This window comes from Paracoccidioides lutzii (assembly GCF_000150705.2).
Source record: "Paracoccidioides lutzii Pb01 unplaced genomic scaffold supercont2.2, whole genome shotgun sequence".
Classification (NCBI taxonomy): Eukaryota; Fungi; Ascomycota; class Eurotiomycetes; order Onygenales; family Ajellomycetaceae; genus Paracoccidioides; species Paracoccidioides lutzii.
In genome coordinates, this window is record NW_015440948.1 from 165,594 (window position 1) to 179,645 (window position 14,052).

At 45.6% G+C, this 14,052-nt stretch overlaps 3 protein-coding genes across 3 annotated transcripts; 1 reads left to right on the plus strand and 2 right to left on the minus strand.

The window, feature by feature from the left end:
- Positions 1 to 1,133: 1,133 nt before the first annotated feature.
- PAAG_00685 (alpha-mannosidase) lies at positions 1,134 to 4,635 on the plus strand (the record flags this gene model as incomplete). The annotated part of the gene is made up of 4 exons (XM_002796780.2): positions 1,134 to 1,279; positions 1,360 to 1,868; positions 1,929 to 3,924; positions 3,993 to 4,635. The coding sequence occupies 4 exons, from the start codon at positions 1,134 to 1,136 to the stop codon at positions 4,633 to 4,635; spliced, it is 3,294 nt and encodes a 1,097-aa protein (XP_002796826.1).
- A 774-nt stretch (positions 4,636 to 5,409) lies between these two features.
- PAAG_00686 (hypothetical protein) lies at positions 5,410 to 6,452 on the minus strand (the record flags this gene model as incomplete). Its single annotated transcript, XM_002796781.2, has 3 exons — positions 5,410 to 5,760; positions 5,875 to 6,132; positions 6,282 to 6,452. 3 exons carry the CDS (start codon positions 6,450 to 6,452, stop codon positions 5,410 to 5,412), a joined length of 780 nt encoding a protein of 259 aa, XP_002796827.1.
- A 5,093-nt stretch (positions 6,453 to 11,545) lies between these two features.
- On the minus strand, positions 11,546 to 13,627 carry PAAG_00688 (hypothetical protein; the record flags this gene model as incomplete). Its single annotated transcript, XM_002796783.2, has 2 exons — positions 11,546 to 12,914; positions 13,254 to 13,627. 2 exons carry the CDS (start codon positions 13,625 to 13,627, stop codon positions 11,546 to 11,548), a joined length of 1,743 nt encoding a protein of 580 aa, XP_002796829.1.
- Positions 13,628 to 14,052: the final 425 nt, after the last annotated feature.

The window sequence follows — 14,052 nt, forward strand, 5'->3', positions numbered from 1 at the left end:
ATAGGCTTTGGGGGGAAAAGTCGAACAAAAAAAATAGTTATATATCCGATAGTATGAAAGCCTGGCCTGGATCCATAGGTGATTACCAACCCAACTACCAAGCAGGCCGGCAGGTGATTTGAGTACGGCTGAGCAAACGGAGAGCCCTATATTCCACTCCCTATGTTTTGTATGTGGAAATCTTATGTGATGTTTGCATCGATAGACATGATTAGCTTTCATGGGCGTTACACTGCAGTTCATGTCAGTCATAAGATATCAAAACCTGAGGACCATGCGGATGTATCACACTCACAAGCCCTTCGAATTATCCTATGAAGAACATTCAATTACAAGGGTATATTCCAAGGTTTGATTTGGAAAATATCCTCAATATATATCAAGGTGGTTAAGAAACACTGATGTTTGCCCGGATGGTTGTCAGGACTTGTTTCTTGTCTTAGGTGAATCAACGCTGAAGAGGATTACTTTGGAGCATTGAAAAGTAAGAGCGAGTCTATTAGTATGCAGTATTTTATATGCAATGTTTTACAGGGTAAACTGTAATTGCATTTCTGCATTCCCTGTGAAGAATAGGTAGGGTACATGGTTTGGGGATCTTTGTTGGTGGCGGAAACCCCGCTCTGCTGTTATCGATAATGGTCATAATGTTTATGTTGCCAGTGGAACGATGCAACGCTGTTTGCCAATATTAGAATAACGATCACCACCAATATTACCACGGAATACACGATACCAGTCACGGGCACCCTCCCAGCTTGCATAAACTTCAGCAAAACTATGAGCGATTACGCAGTAGCTATCCGGCGGCATGTGCTCTGAGCTTTGTCATCCATGGATAAACCTAGGTATGCCAGCCCAGGCTTGACCCCGCAATTTCCAACTTCCCTTACCCCAACCACATCCCAAGCTCCACCGCCCAAGCTTCTTCTATATTGAAGCGCTACCTTCTTCGACCTGAGCGTTGATGCTGCTCAATTCCCTAACATACATTGTCATTATATCTCAATGTTTCCTGGTGCACAGATATCAGTGTAAGCTATCTCTCTGCTCAAACGCTCGTTTCTAATCAATCAATCAGTGCCAGTCAACAAACAACTCGAGCAACAAGACAACCAGCAAGACAACCAGCAATGGGCGGAAACAGCAAGCTTCCACCTACTACCACCTATCCTGCTCTGGTCCATCGTCCTGTTGGGCAGCAGATCAGGAGTATCTACAAAGACCGTCTCCGTCAGTTCACTGACGGAGGTCAATTTTCAGGTCACAACCTCGTTGCGTACGACTCATCCAACTCCCCCTCCTTCGAAGCTCTTAAATGCAATTGGTTGACACTTTCTGTTATTTATTGGCTTATAGGAAATACTATGAGGCCACAAACGACGATGAGCAGCACGTCAAGCTCTCCGTATATTCCCCCCCAAACCTTACCAGGCCCAGCTTCAAAGAGGCCATCTCCAATGAATTCAAACCAACTAAGATCGGAGAATCCTTTGGCCCCAGCTGGTCAACGCACTGGTTCAAGATCCAGCTCACAGTTCCACAGGATATGCTTAAAAAGGAACGGCTTGAGTTCCACTGGGATGCGAACAACGAGGGCATGGTGTGGACGGCGGATGGAAAACCGTTGCAAGGTTTAACTGGTGGCGGGGACAGAGTTGAGTGGATTTTGCCTGATAGTTTCCGAGACGGAAAGGAGCATATCTTCTACATTGAGATGGCCTGCAACGGCATGTTTGGCAATGCTCCTGGTGGAGATTCCATTCAACCTCCGACTCCAAACAAATTCTACCAACTTAAAATGGCAAGGATTACCGCCGTTAACCTGCAGGCCAGGGCGCTTTATTATGATTTCTGGATGATTGGAGGTGTGTATAATCCTCTTTTTTGTAGAAACCAGTGAACAGGTAACTAAATCACTTCTGAAGATGCTGCCCGTGAATTCCCATCAGATTCCTGGCACTCTCACGAGGCACAGCAGGTCGCAAATGCCATTATTGATGCGTTTATCGCAGGCGAAGGCAGCCAAGAATCTATTATCAAGGGTCGCAAAATTGCACAGCAATACCTCGGTGACAAGGTCGATTCTGATGCAGTCTATAAAACTGATAAGCAGCCGATCGTTTACGCCATTGGCCATTGCCACATTGACACTTGCTGGCTCTGGCCTTGGGAAGAGACACGACGGAAGGTGGCTAGATCCTGGTCCAACCAATGCAACTTGATGGATCGCTACCCCGAACACCGTTTTGTCTGCTCTCAAGCTCAACAGTTCAAATGGCTTGAACAAGACTACCCATATGTATTTGATCGTGTCAAATCATGGGTTAAAAAGGGGAGCTTCACGCCCATTGGCGGAAGCTGGGTAGAGCACGATACCAATATGCCAAGTGGAGAGTCCTTGGTTCGTCAGTTCATCTATGGCCAACGATTTTTCGAGAGCCATTTTGGCGAACGATGTACCACCTTTTGGCTGCCAGATACTTTCGGGTACTCATCACAAATCCCTCAGCTCTGTCGATTGGCTGGGATGAGCCGCTTTTTCACTCAGAAACTCAGCTGGAACAATATCAACAACTTCCCGCACACAACTTTTAATTGGGTTGCTTTGGATGGCAGTCAAGTACTCTGCCATATGGCTCCATCGGAAACATATACAGCTGATGCCCACTTTGGAGACGTCCGTCGGAGTGTTACTCAGCACAAGTCGATGGATCAAGATAACACCTCACTTCTTGTCTTTGGGAAAGGAGATGGTGGCGGTGGTCCAACATTTGAGCATCTCGAGAAGCTGCGCAGACTCCGTGGCATGAGTGATAAGGGTGAACTTCTCCCCCGTGTTACAATGGGTTCCAGTGTTGATGATTTCTTTGAGCAACTTGAAGCCAAGGCTGCGAAAGGAACTGAATTCGTCACCTGGTATGGTGAGCTATATTTTGAGCTTCACCGGGGAACTTACACAACGCAGGCCAAAAATAAAATTAACAACAGGAAGTCCGAGTTTGTGCTACGTGACTTGGAGTTGCTTGCGACGCTGGCCAGTCTTAAAGACTCTAACTACAAATATCCCAAGAAGGATATCGATAATATGTGGGAAGGTGTTCTACTTTGCCAATTCCATGACTGCCTTCCGGGAAGCTCGATTGAGATGTGTTATGATGATTCTGACAAAGTATATGCCCAAATATTCGAAACCGCATCGAAAAGAAGAGAAGAGGCATTGCAAGCTCTTGGATTTGGCACTCAGGGCAGTTGCATCGAGCATGGACTGGTAGCCATCAATACCCTTCCCTGGCATCGCTCGGAGATCATCAGAATTAATGATTTTCCGAACTCCTCGGCGCCACCAAGATATGCCCTCGCACAAGGACACATGGGAGTAGTTAACATTCAGCCTCTTACTTCCACACATGAAAACTCTGTTTCTCTGGTGGAAACCAAACCAGGAACCTACCGAATTTCTAATCCCAAACTGTCAATCGAAGTTTCGAATGGTTTAATTACCTCGCTTGTTGATCTAAAGGAGAAAAGGGAAATTATCCCAAAAGGTAACAAGGCTAACCAGCTGGTGATCTTCGACGACAAGCCTATTTACTGGCAAGCCTGGGACGTTGAAGTCTATCATCTTGATTCCCGGAAGGAATTGACGTCCGGTACAACTTCAATTTTGGAATGTACTCCGCAGCGTGTCTCTGTTGTGACGGAAACCAAAATCAGCGATAAGAGTTGGGTAAAAACAACCATCAGTTTAGCCGCTGTCACAGACAGTGATACGCTTCCCTATGTAGAGATTTCCAGCGAGGTCGAGTGGCAGGAATCCATGAAATTCCTCAAGGTCGAATTCCCCGTTGATATTTGGAACACTGAGGCGTCCTATGAATCCCAATACGGGATAACCAGACGACCAACGCACTACAACACCAGGTATGCACCATCATCTTTCCCCCATCTATAAAATCATTTCAAACCATTTACTAATACGCCTCCTTCAGTTGGGACATGGCCAAATTCGAAGTCTGCTGCCACAAATGGGCCGACCTCTCCGAATCCAACTACGGCGTCTCAATCCTCAACGACTCCAAATACGGCTTCGCAACCTGCGGCAATCTTATGCGCCTCTCCCTCCTGCGCGCTCCCAAGGCTCCCGACGCCAATGCAGACATGGGCCGGCACCACTTCCGCTACGCAATCATGCCCCATTCAGGTCCCCTAGACGCCCGTACTATTCGTGCAGGATACAATTTCAACAACCCTATAGTCTCCCAGCTGGCCACCGGTAAAGAAAACGTGCATATCTTCAAAGCTATATCGCTTAAGGGCTCTGACTCCCTGATCCTCGACGTGTTCAAGCGCGGAGAAGATGATGAAGATGTCTCTCTTGGTGAGTTTAAAGTGCGTGCTGGGAAGAGCGTTGTGCTTCGTATCTTTGAGGCGTTGGGGGGCAAGAGCCGTGGGGCAATTGTTACGAATTTGCCAGTTAAGAAGGTGTGGAAGTGCAATTTGCTTGAGGATGATTTAGAGGAGATGAAGATTAGGCAAGGGGGTGATGGGAACAGACTTGGGGCTAGGGAGGAGGTGCAGGTGGATATTGAGCTGAGGGCGTTTGAGGTTGCGACGTATCGGTTGCAGCTTTAGGAGAGACGTGAGTGAGTCGCGGTGGGGAATGGAAAGGAATGAGTGGGGTGGTAATAGTGATGGGTTGATAAAGGAGGATGATGTGTGTTGCTTTTCGTATGGAGTAATTAGTTATTATTATTGCTGGGAAGGGCGCGATTACACGGATTTTTAAAGTGATTTATGGCTTTTCTACTCATTTTGGCTTCGTTAACTACCGCACACCTACCTTTTCCGCCAGTGGCAGCCTAGTGAGAAATAAAGGCATAAAGTTAAATGTTATTAACGCAGGGCAGTGACTGATGCAGTATTAAGATGGGAGCTTGACATGCAACATCCAGACAACAACACGTCTCCACAATCAGCACAAGAACTAGATCGCTAACTAAATATTGTTATCGTTATCACAAGAGAACAAAAACGTGGATGAAAGGAACAACAGAATGCTATGTCATATCTATACATCTTCATAAATGGCACCATAGAAACTCCTCGCCGCCTAAGAAATGACACTGAAAACGGACGTGCAAGTAAGCACGCATCTCACAAATAAACAGATGTATCAATCCCATCTCATTTAGCAATTCTCCCCTCGTTCTTCATTTATTCCCTGCAAATAAAGATCCAATCTCATGCAAAACATTCCAAAATCGAATTCCGAGTCCAACGCCCGCTTTCCCAGTCCCCGCCCCAGCCCTACCAAAAAACTCCCATAACAGGAAACTGAAAATCAACCTACAAAAAATACGACATAAATCTCAACCCAACCCAACTCCAACCAAACACCTCATCAAATCAATCCCGCCCATACGTAATCTTCAACCTCTTAACAGGCTGCTTATTCCCACCACTCTCCGCATCATCGCCATCATCCCTCTCCCTCCCCCTCCCACCAGCAGACTGCCCATCAGCATTGGCATTGGTATTCGTGTTGATGTTCGCGCTCGCATTGCCTGAAGCAGCCTTTTTATTCTTCTTATTACTGCTCGTTCCTCCCTTGATGCTGCTGGGGGCGGAATTATTATTATTGTTATTATTATTAGGTGTATTAGTATCTCTATTAGCGTTTGTGCCGGGGATGGAGGCGGAGGTTGGCGTGGGTGCGTGGGAGGGGGTTGTGTTTGCGCTGGAGGGGGCGGGGGAGTCCTATTTATTTTATGTTAACTTGCTAGTTGGAACAATACGATAAATGAGAGCAGTCAATTGATATGAAAAAAAAAAGACATCAAAGAATGGAAAGAATGGGGGAAAAGAGCCCACCCTCATAAAACTCGCAGAACTCCTCGAAAACACTCTATCGCAATCCTGAACCGCTGTCTTTCTTCGCGTCATCGGACCACCACCACCGGAGCCACCTGCGCCACCGCCAGCCACGGATCCGAGGCTGCTCCCTGTCCCTATTCCGGACACGCCTGATGCGCCTTTTATGTAATTGTCGAATCCCTTTATGATGTTTCCGGCACCGGTTTCTTCGAGGTAGGATTGCTCAAAGCGATAGATTGATTCTTCTAGGGCGGCCTGTGGGTTGTCTGTTCAGATTTCTACTAATGTACCATTGCCATGTGCTATGGAGCAGAGGATATTGAGAAAGGAATAAGGGTGGAGATAGGAGCGGAGGTAGAACGGAAAGCATTGGAAGCGCAGGAAGGAAAATGACTTGGACATACCATATTCTTATCCATCAACCGTTTCTTCTGTATTGTCTCTCTCAGTTCTCGTCTCAGCTTCTCATAATATGGTATCCCGCGATTCTGCATCTGTTCTGGGCCCGAACCAGCGGGGTTGGCGGTGGTGCTATTTTGGCCGGCGGTGGTTGTCGGCGGAACGTTTTCTGCCATGGCGGCAGGAAGTGGATAATATCCAGTATATGTTGGCGCGGGGTATTTTGCGGTTGGGTTTATGCAGATGTAGATGAGTAAAATTGGTGAACGTGGCTAGCAATGGTTTGTGTCTTCTTGTCTAATCCGGGTAAGGGAGATGATATTAAAAAGGAATTGGTGATTCGAAAGGTCAACGATGCGGGAAGATGATTGGCTGGGCTGCTAGTAAATGCGTTAAACTGTATCTATACTAGTGCTGTCCTTATCAGTCAGCAGTCAAATAACTAACGTAATCGGTCACCGAGCGGAGAGCCTCCCACCTCAAACCCAGTCAAATTGCGAAATTAAGCAACCACCAAACTAGAATTTCTGATATAATTTTATATAGATCTATTCCTTAGGTCTGTTGGCAGCTTCTAGCAGTATGATCAAATATATTACACTTGCTGCAGCGTGGCGGAGCTTGCTTTCTAGGCGGCTCGTTTTGAATCCTCTCCCCCCCTTGTACAGTTTGATCAATTGCTTGAGCCCTAGCTATTCCTTCCTCAGCTGTTAGAGCTCCATTCCGAGCTCTAAATATACGACCTTGCTCCTTCTTACGCCTTTTCTTCTCAACTGCACCTCTCAGCTCCTTGTTTTCTTTTGCAAGGATAGAGCCCTAGAAAACCCTCCTTGTCAATATGATTGATCCCTAATCTCATGCAATCCTCAACCCTTCGTCTGTTTGCTCATTGTAAGGGTCCAAAGCAGCTCATATCTAGTGGCTGCAGCAGATGAGATGAACGAGCTGGCATGTAAAAGAGATATAATAGACTTCTCCATGCAGAACTGATCAAATTCGGGCGTGCTGTGACTGCCACGTCCATTCATAATTAATAGCGTTTATCTGGCCAATCATAAGAGCCCTGGTGTGTCTCTCAAAAATCTCCTTGAACCAGATTATACCCAGCTTATCCGTAGTCCAGCCGTTTCACTCTCGGACGACTTAGTCTTCACATAAAGCTCACTCGTAGTTGTATTTGCGTGAGAATCTAGTCTTTAGTTCCTTATGACGTGTAATTAGTCTCTGAACCCATTTTTCTCCCACGGTAGATTCAACTCGGGGTAGAAAGTAGTAAATCCACCATATTTCGTACGTTTTCAATTCGAGGAGGCTGACCTCTCTCATCCATGGGTATTATCCATTGGACTAGAGATTCTTTCTCATATGGAGGTCAGCTTTCTGTTTAAAAAGTTGAGCATTTGAATGTGTTTCGACTCCCTTGATTTGATCGCGTAAGGTGGAACATCGTACATTTTGGCAGCAGTCGTAATATATGAAATTTGATCCATTTTATAGGCCTTAATGGCTAAGAGAAGCCTTCCTTCTTGATTAGAAGCTTGAACTTTTGATTTTGTGGTCATATTTAATGATTTGGTGAATATGAATGGATTTGAATTGGGAAGGGGATCCATTACATTAACTAATAACTAACTAACCTAGTTAACTAGTTAACTAACTAGTTAACTGTTAGTTAACGTAATTGGTAAGTGAGTCAGCCACATAAGCAAGTCAGCCACTTTTCATCTCATCCCAGAACAACATCTTCATCATCAAAAATGTCAACCACACAAAGAAATAAAGCCTCTACTCAGGAAGGAAGGCTTCTTTTAGTCATTCAAGCATTTAAAAATGGTCAAATTTCAAGTGTATGAGCTGCAGCAAAGCTGTATGATGTTTCATATTCCACTCTAGGTGATCAGATACATGGTTGTACAGCACATGTTAACACTCTCTCAAAGAACTGAAAACTTAGTCTTACAGAGGAAGAATCTCTTGTTCAATGGATTCTGACCATGAATGAATGAGGTCAGCCTCCCCAGGTTGTAGCTGTACAAGAAATGGTCAATCTTCTTCTTGCCAGCTGAGAATTCAATCCCTCACCTACAGTGAGTGAATGCTGAGTATGAAACTTTGTCAAGTGTCATGATGAGCTGAAATCCAAGTTCTCATGCAAGTACAATCATCAGTGGGCCTTATGTGAGGATTCTGAGGTTATTCATGAGTGATTTAGACTCATACAAAACATTATTGTGAAATATGAGATTCTAGAAGATGATATCTACAACTTTGATGAGACTGAGTTTCAGATGTGTATAATTGAGACTGTCAGGTTGATGACTGAATCTGAAAGAGCTGGGAATCTCAAGCTTGTACAGCCTGAAGATCAGAAATGAGTGACTGTTATTGCTGAAATCAATGCAACTGGCTGAGCCTTGCATACAATGATTATTCTCAAAGAAAAGATACATCAATCCTGCTGGTACAAGACAGAAGAGCTACCATGTGACTGAGTAATTGAAGTCAGTGAAAATGGCTGGACCACTGACCAGCTGAGCTTATACTGGCTGAAAGAGGTGTTCAACAAGGAGTTTCTACCCTTTATGAAGGGCAGATATCAACTGTTGATTCTAGACTAGCACCAAAGTCATGCCTCAGCTGGATTTGATCAATTTTGTACTGAGAATCAAATCATTGCCCTCTACATGCTGTCACATTCCTCCCATCTTCTTCAGCCATTGGATGTTAGCTACTTCTCACCCCTGAAAACTGCATACAGACAGCAGGTGGAAAATCAGATGTGGCTTGAGATCAATCATATTGACAAGGAGGAGTTTTTGAGTCTCTATCCTACAGCTCAGATGCAGGCCCTGACTGAGAGCAACATCAAGAGCAGCTTTAGGGCTGCTGAGCTGATTCTGTATAATTCTGAGCAGGTTCTCTCACAGCTTAATATCATGATGCATATCCTCACCCTCCCAGGGACCTTCCACAGCTCCCAGGCCTCCTGGGCCATGGTCACACCACATAATATACACCAATTGGAGCAGCAGGCTGAGAAAGTTAAAGGATATATCAAGCATCATATGCAGAGCCCACTCAGTCCAACCAATCATGCCCTAAGTCAGCTGATCAAGAGGTCTCAAATGACAATGCACAGTGCTGCTATTCTAGCAGCTGAAAACAGGGAGTTAAGAACTGCAAATGTCAAACAAAAGAAGAAGTGAGAAAGAGGCCATACATATGTAGCTCAAGAGAGTGCTTTGAGGGTTGAAGAAGACTTGGATCACATATGAAGGGTCAATGAATAAGAGTAGGGGGTAGTTGAGGCTGCTGAGTCACAATCACAAAAATGTGCAGCACCACAGTGTAGTGTATGTGGGATTATTGAGCATACTGCCCATACATGCTCTAAGTGTATAGAAAATAATTTATAATGTAATTTGCTAGTTTTTCTTTATAGTTGAGACTTTGAAGGCATTCTTGTTGTGCAGTGGGGAGGAAAGTGGCCGACTCGCTTATGTGGCCAACTTGCTTATCGATTACGTTAGTTGATGGTATTAGCTAAGCCGACCATGTTTGCCCCGTTTGCAGGTAACTAATCTGCTCAAAGTGCCTCTTGACGTGTAGCTGATCTGCAGCCACAACCAGAAGATAAACAAGAGACACCGCACCAATACAACTAACAGCTCATCCGAAGCACCCCAACCATTGAGCTACTGGCTTTGTTTTTCTAGCTGTCTAGCTGTCTTCAAACGGGGAGAAGATATATAGAGATTGAGTTCCCGCTGAGAATCAAAAACTTCTATAAACCTCATCCATCCATTCTGACACTGCAACATATCATACACCCCTGCTCTGCCAACCACACACCTACCTCATCTCGAAACAATGGACGGCCACGGAGATATGGATATGGGCAGCCAATGCAGTATGAACGTATGTGCATATATCTACCACTCATATACTCTGCAACATCTGTCCCACGTTTAGGCCTCCAGGCACCAAACCCAAGCATTTTAGTTACACAATTCTAACGTAATGAGGTTCCATTTATTTTTTGGGATCTATCAATGACATAGATGCACTTCACCTTCTCCTCACACAATCTCTGTATTATCTTCAAACAATGGCAGATAAAGGGTCCTTTTTCTCTTGTCCTCTCGCTCGTGGCCATTGCACTTCTGACAGCGGGTTATGAGGGTGTTCGTGAGCTTGCTTGCAGGTATGAGGCAAGACATGGGCTGTTATTGAAGGATGGGAGTATCCCCGGGGCGCGGGGTTATACATCCAGTATGCCTTGATTTTTTTTTTTTTTTTTTTTTTTCCTTCTCCTTGTCTTTTTTCCCCCGGCCTTTCTCTCCATCTCTCATCACGATGTAACGGGTAACGGGTAATCCTGGTTAGAAAGGAATTAATTCCTTTCCAACTGTACCCCTTGTTAAACCATCTTCTCTTTCTCCCCAACCACCATCAAAAGATACAATCCAAGAGGTTCAAAATTACCGTTTCTGAGAACAATGAAGATGACGAGACACTGGCCAACAACGACAATGATAACGGCCTTCCCACTTCCAATTCCAATTCCAATTCCCCCCTCCTCCATAACGGCGAAGCATCCAGCTCACTACTCTTCGCAGCGCGAACAAACAGGAGGAGGAGGGGCAAGCTGGTTCTCGCGGCCTTTTATGCCGTTCAAGTTTTCTATAGTTTTATGATTATGTGAGTTTTTTTCTTCATTTTCGCGTGTTTCGTATTATTTTGGTTTTGAGAGTTGCGTTTTTGCTGACACTGGTTATGTGAAGGCTTCTCTTCATGACGTATAATGGCTGGGTTATGCTTGCGGTTACTGCGGGAGCGTTTTTGGGATACTTGATGTTTGGAGGCGCCGCGACGAAGGCGGTTTCCTGCCATTGATTGATTTGCCGGTTGGCTGACTTCTGAGAGAAGGATATTCCTCAGGTCGACTGCTTTCCACCTCTCTTCTTTTATCGTGCGAGTTCCACAGAATGCGACACTATAATTTTAAATATATGTATCAAACATTTCTTAAGTGACAGCCGCGGACTGAATGGCCAATGATGGTGCCAATATATTTTTATCTAATCTATGACAACCACCCAAACCAACTTATATGTCGGACCCCGTCTGCAGTTATGAATGGGGTTATAGCACTACTACTAGTCCTACTTTTACATTTAACATTCTTGAGAAACCTCTCTATTCTATGATATTTTCCATCTATCTATATATATACATCAGTCTAAGAATATATCTCAACCTCTCCAAATCAAGGAACATCAACATCACTTCCATCATCCCCAAACCCAAAACTAAACCCACCTCCTCCACCTTCCTCACCACCTATGCTATCACCACCACCATCCTCACACCTCGTCCCGGTCCCTCTAACAACCTCATCCCACTTTCTCTTCCCCTTCTTCCCCTCCAACCTCCTCTCCACCTCCCTCAATGCCCCCTCCACCAAATCCCCATATCCATCAAGCCCCCTCAACCTCTCCACAAATAACCCAAACGGATCCTCAAACCCCTTTCTAAACCCAGAAACCTGCTCCCTCTTCCCTTTCAAAAATCCCAAGACATCCGCAAGCCTTCCCCTCGGCACGAAATTCTGCGTAATAGCTATACAACACCCACCATCACCACCATCATTAGAAACCGGAATATTAACAACCAAATGCCACCAACCAGATGGAACATGCAACACCTCACCAGCCCCACAAACCCCCTCAACACAGCCCCTCACCTTCCTCGCCTCCTCATGGAAATTCATCAACCATTCCGCAATGCTCAGCGGGCTCGTCACCTCGCTCTGATCCTCAGATACATACACGCCAGGCGGTGGCGGCACCATCGGCGACAAACTGTTATTGTTGCTATTACTGCAATTACCAGCTGATGTCGCTTCAGCGGTGCTGGGGAACATAATCCAGTACTTTGCGCCCCGCAACACTGCGTTCCAGGCACTGGTTGCGTTGGGGTCTTTGTGAAAGGTGCTGCCGCTGCGCGGAGGGCCGATGATTAGCCAGCGGTTGTCTGGGCGGTGTGGGCCTAGATGGGTGAAGAGGTCTTCGGTGAAAGGGGGTGGGGGGGTGTAGGCTGGTTGCTGGGCATGGGTTGTATTTACATTTGCATCTGCGTTTGTTGTGCCGTTGGTGCTGATGCTGGTGCTGGTGGGAGGCATAGACATATGTAATTCCATCTTCTCCACGAAGCTGCGATCAAAAAGATACAGCGGGCTCTCATCTGTGTTATTCCTCATGTACTCCACGTAGTTCCTCAACGACCAATCGACCGCTTCAGCACGGAATATGACGTCGCCGTATCGCTCTAGTAGTCTCTCGATTGACCATTCTTTGTACACGGGCCATTGCTTCACGGGCTCGGTTAGGATGAAGGGCTTATTCGTCCAGGATTCTTGGAAGGATTGTAGGGAGAGGTTGGACAGACGGGGGATTTGGTTACGGGTGGGTATGTTGGTCACGTAGGGTTTTAGGGAGATGTGGGCGCAGTAGAAGGGCCGGTGTAGGGTGTCGGAGTATAGATGGGAGCAGTCGGGGGAGGCGATTAGGTGCGCGGGGAGGTTTAGGTAAGTTGCGTGCCAGGTGCCGCGCCATGTGAAGGATTTAGGGGGGTTGCTGGGAGGGCTTGTCAGCGTATATGGACTTAGAGGTTTGACGCTGCGGGTTTGGTGAGGAATGCCAATGTATACATGGATGGTTTATCTTGCTGTATAGAGCATGTATGAACACAATTGAACCAATTTTCCTCTCCCGTCTTCCTAGCCCTCTCGATATCATGGTTTCTGTAATAGTATATAAAAATGGCCATCCTTCAATAGGATATCAAAGATGGTATTATGCACAGCAGCAAAAAATAAACCCCCAAATGCCACGAAAACAATGAGATATGTACTAAAGACAGATAGGGCATCAAGCGGCTCAAAATAAATGTAAATATATAAACAAAAAACCTACTCAATAAAAAGCCCCTTCCACAACTCCTCGGCCCTCGTAAACGCATACAGTGCCTTACACGTTGCACCCAGACGCAACAACGAGGAGCTATCCAGGCACTCCAGCAGCAGGATGATCAGTTCGTCAGAAAGGACTGCCAGGTTGCCCATAGAATGGCGGATGTTATGAGTGACAGTCAGGGCATTGCCTGAGGGTTTGACACCCAGAGGATGCGGCGGGATTACATCGGCATAGTCGTTGTTATCGATATTGAAATCCTCATGTTCATGTCCATGTTCACCCTCAACCCCAACAGGCAACGACTGAAGAGTCAGGTCTGAAGCCTTGCAAGACTGGGATGATAGATGGTGGCGGCCAGGTTGAGGCGTGGTCATGGCTGTGTGTTTTGAGCTTTGATATTTGGTATCCGATGGTTAGTTTGTCTGAGAGAGTAGATCCATGATCTCGGAAGGACATCGAATAGAAGATAAGAAGTTACAGAGCCCTAACTATTTTAAGCCCGAAGTTCGGTCAAAAGTGGTGATGCTTGGCATGAGATCTCTTAAGAAAAAAAAAAAAAAAAAAAAAAAGGGAACATGACATCAAAATTAAAATTAACATCTCGAAAGTTTGACTTGCAACTAGGAGCTATTTAAGTTAACTAACTACCTGTGAATCAAGAGGCAATGTGGAGATTTGCAGATAACAGTCAGATAGATCAGAACAAGTCCATTTAGCCATTTGCATACCCATCCTCGTACCTAGGATGTATGTAAATAGCTATCCATTTCGACATCCAGAGAGGTTATCTCCTTTTTTT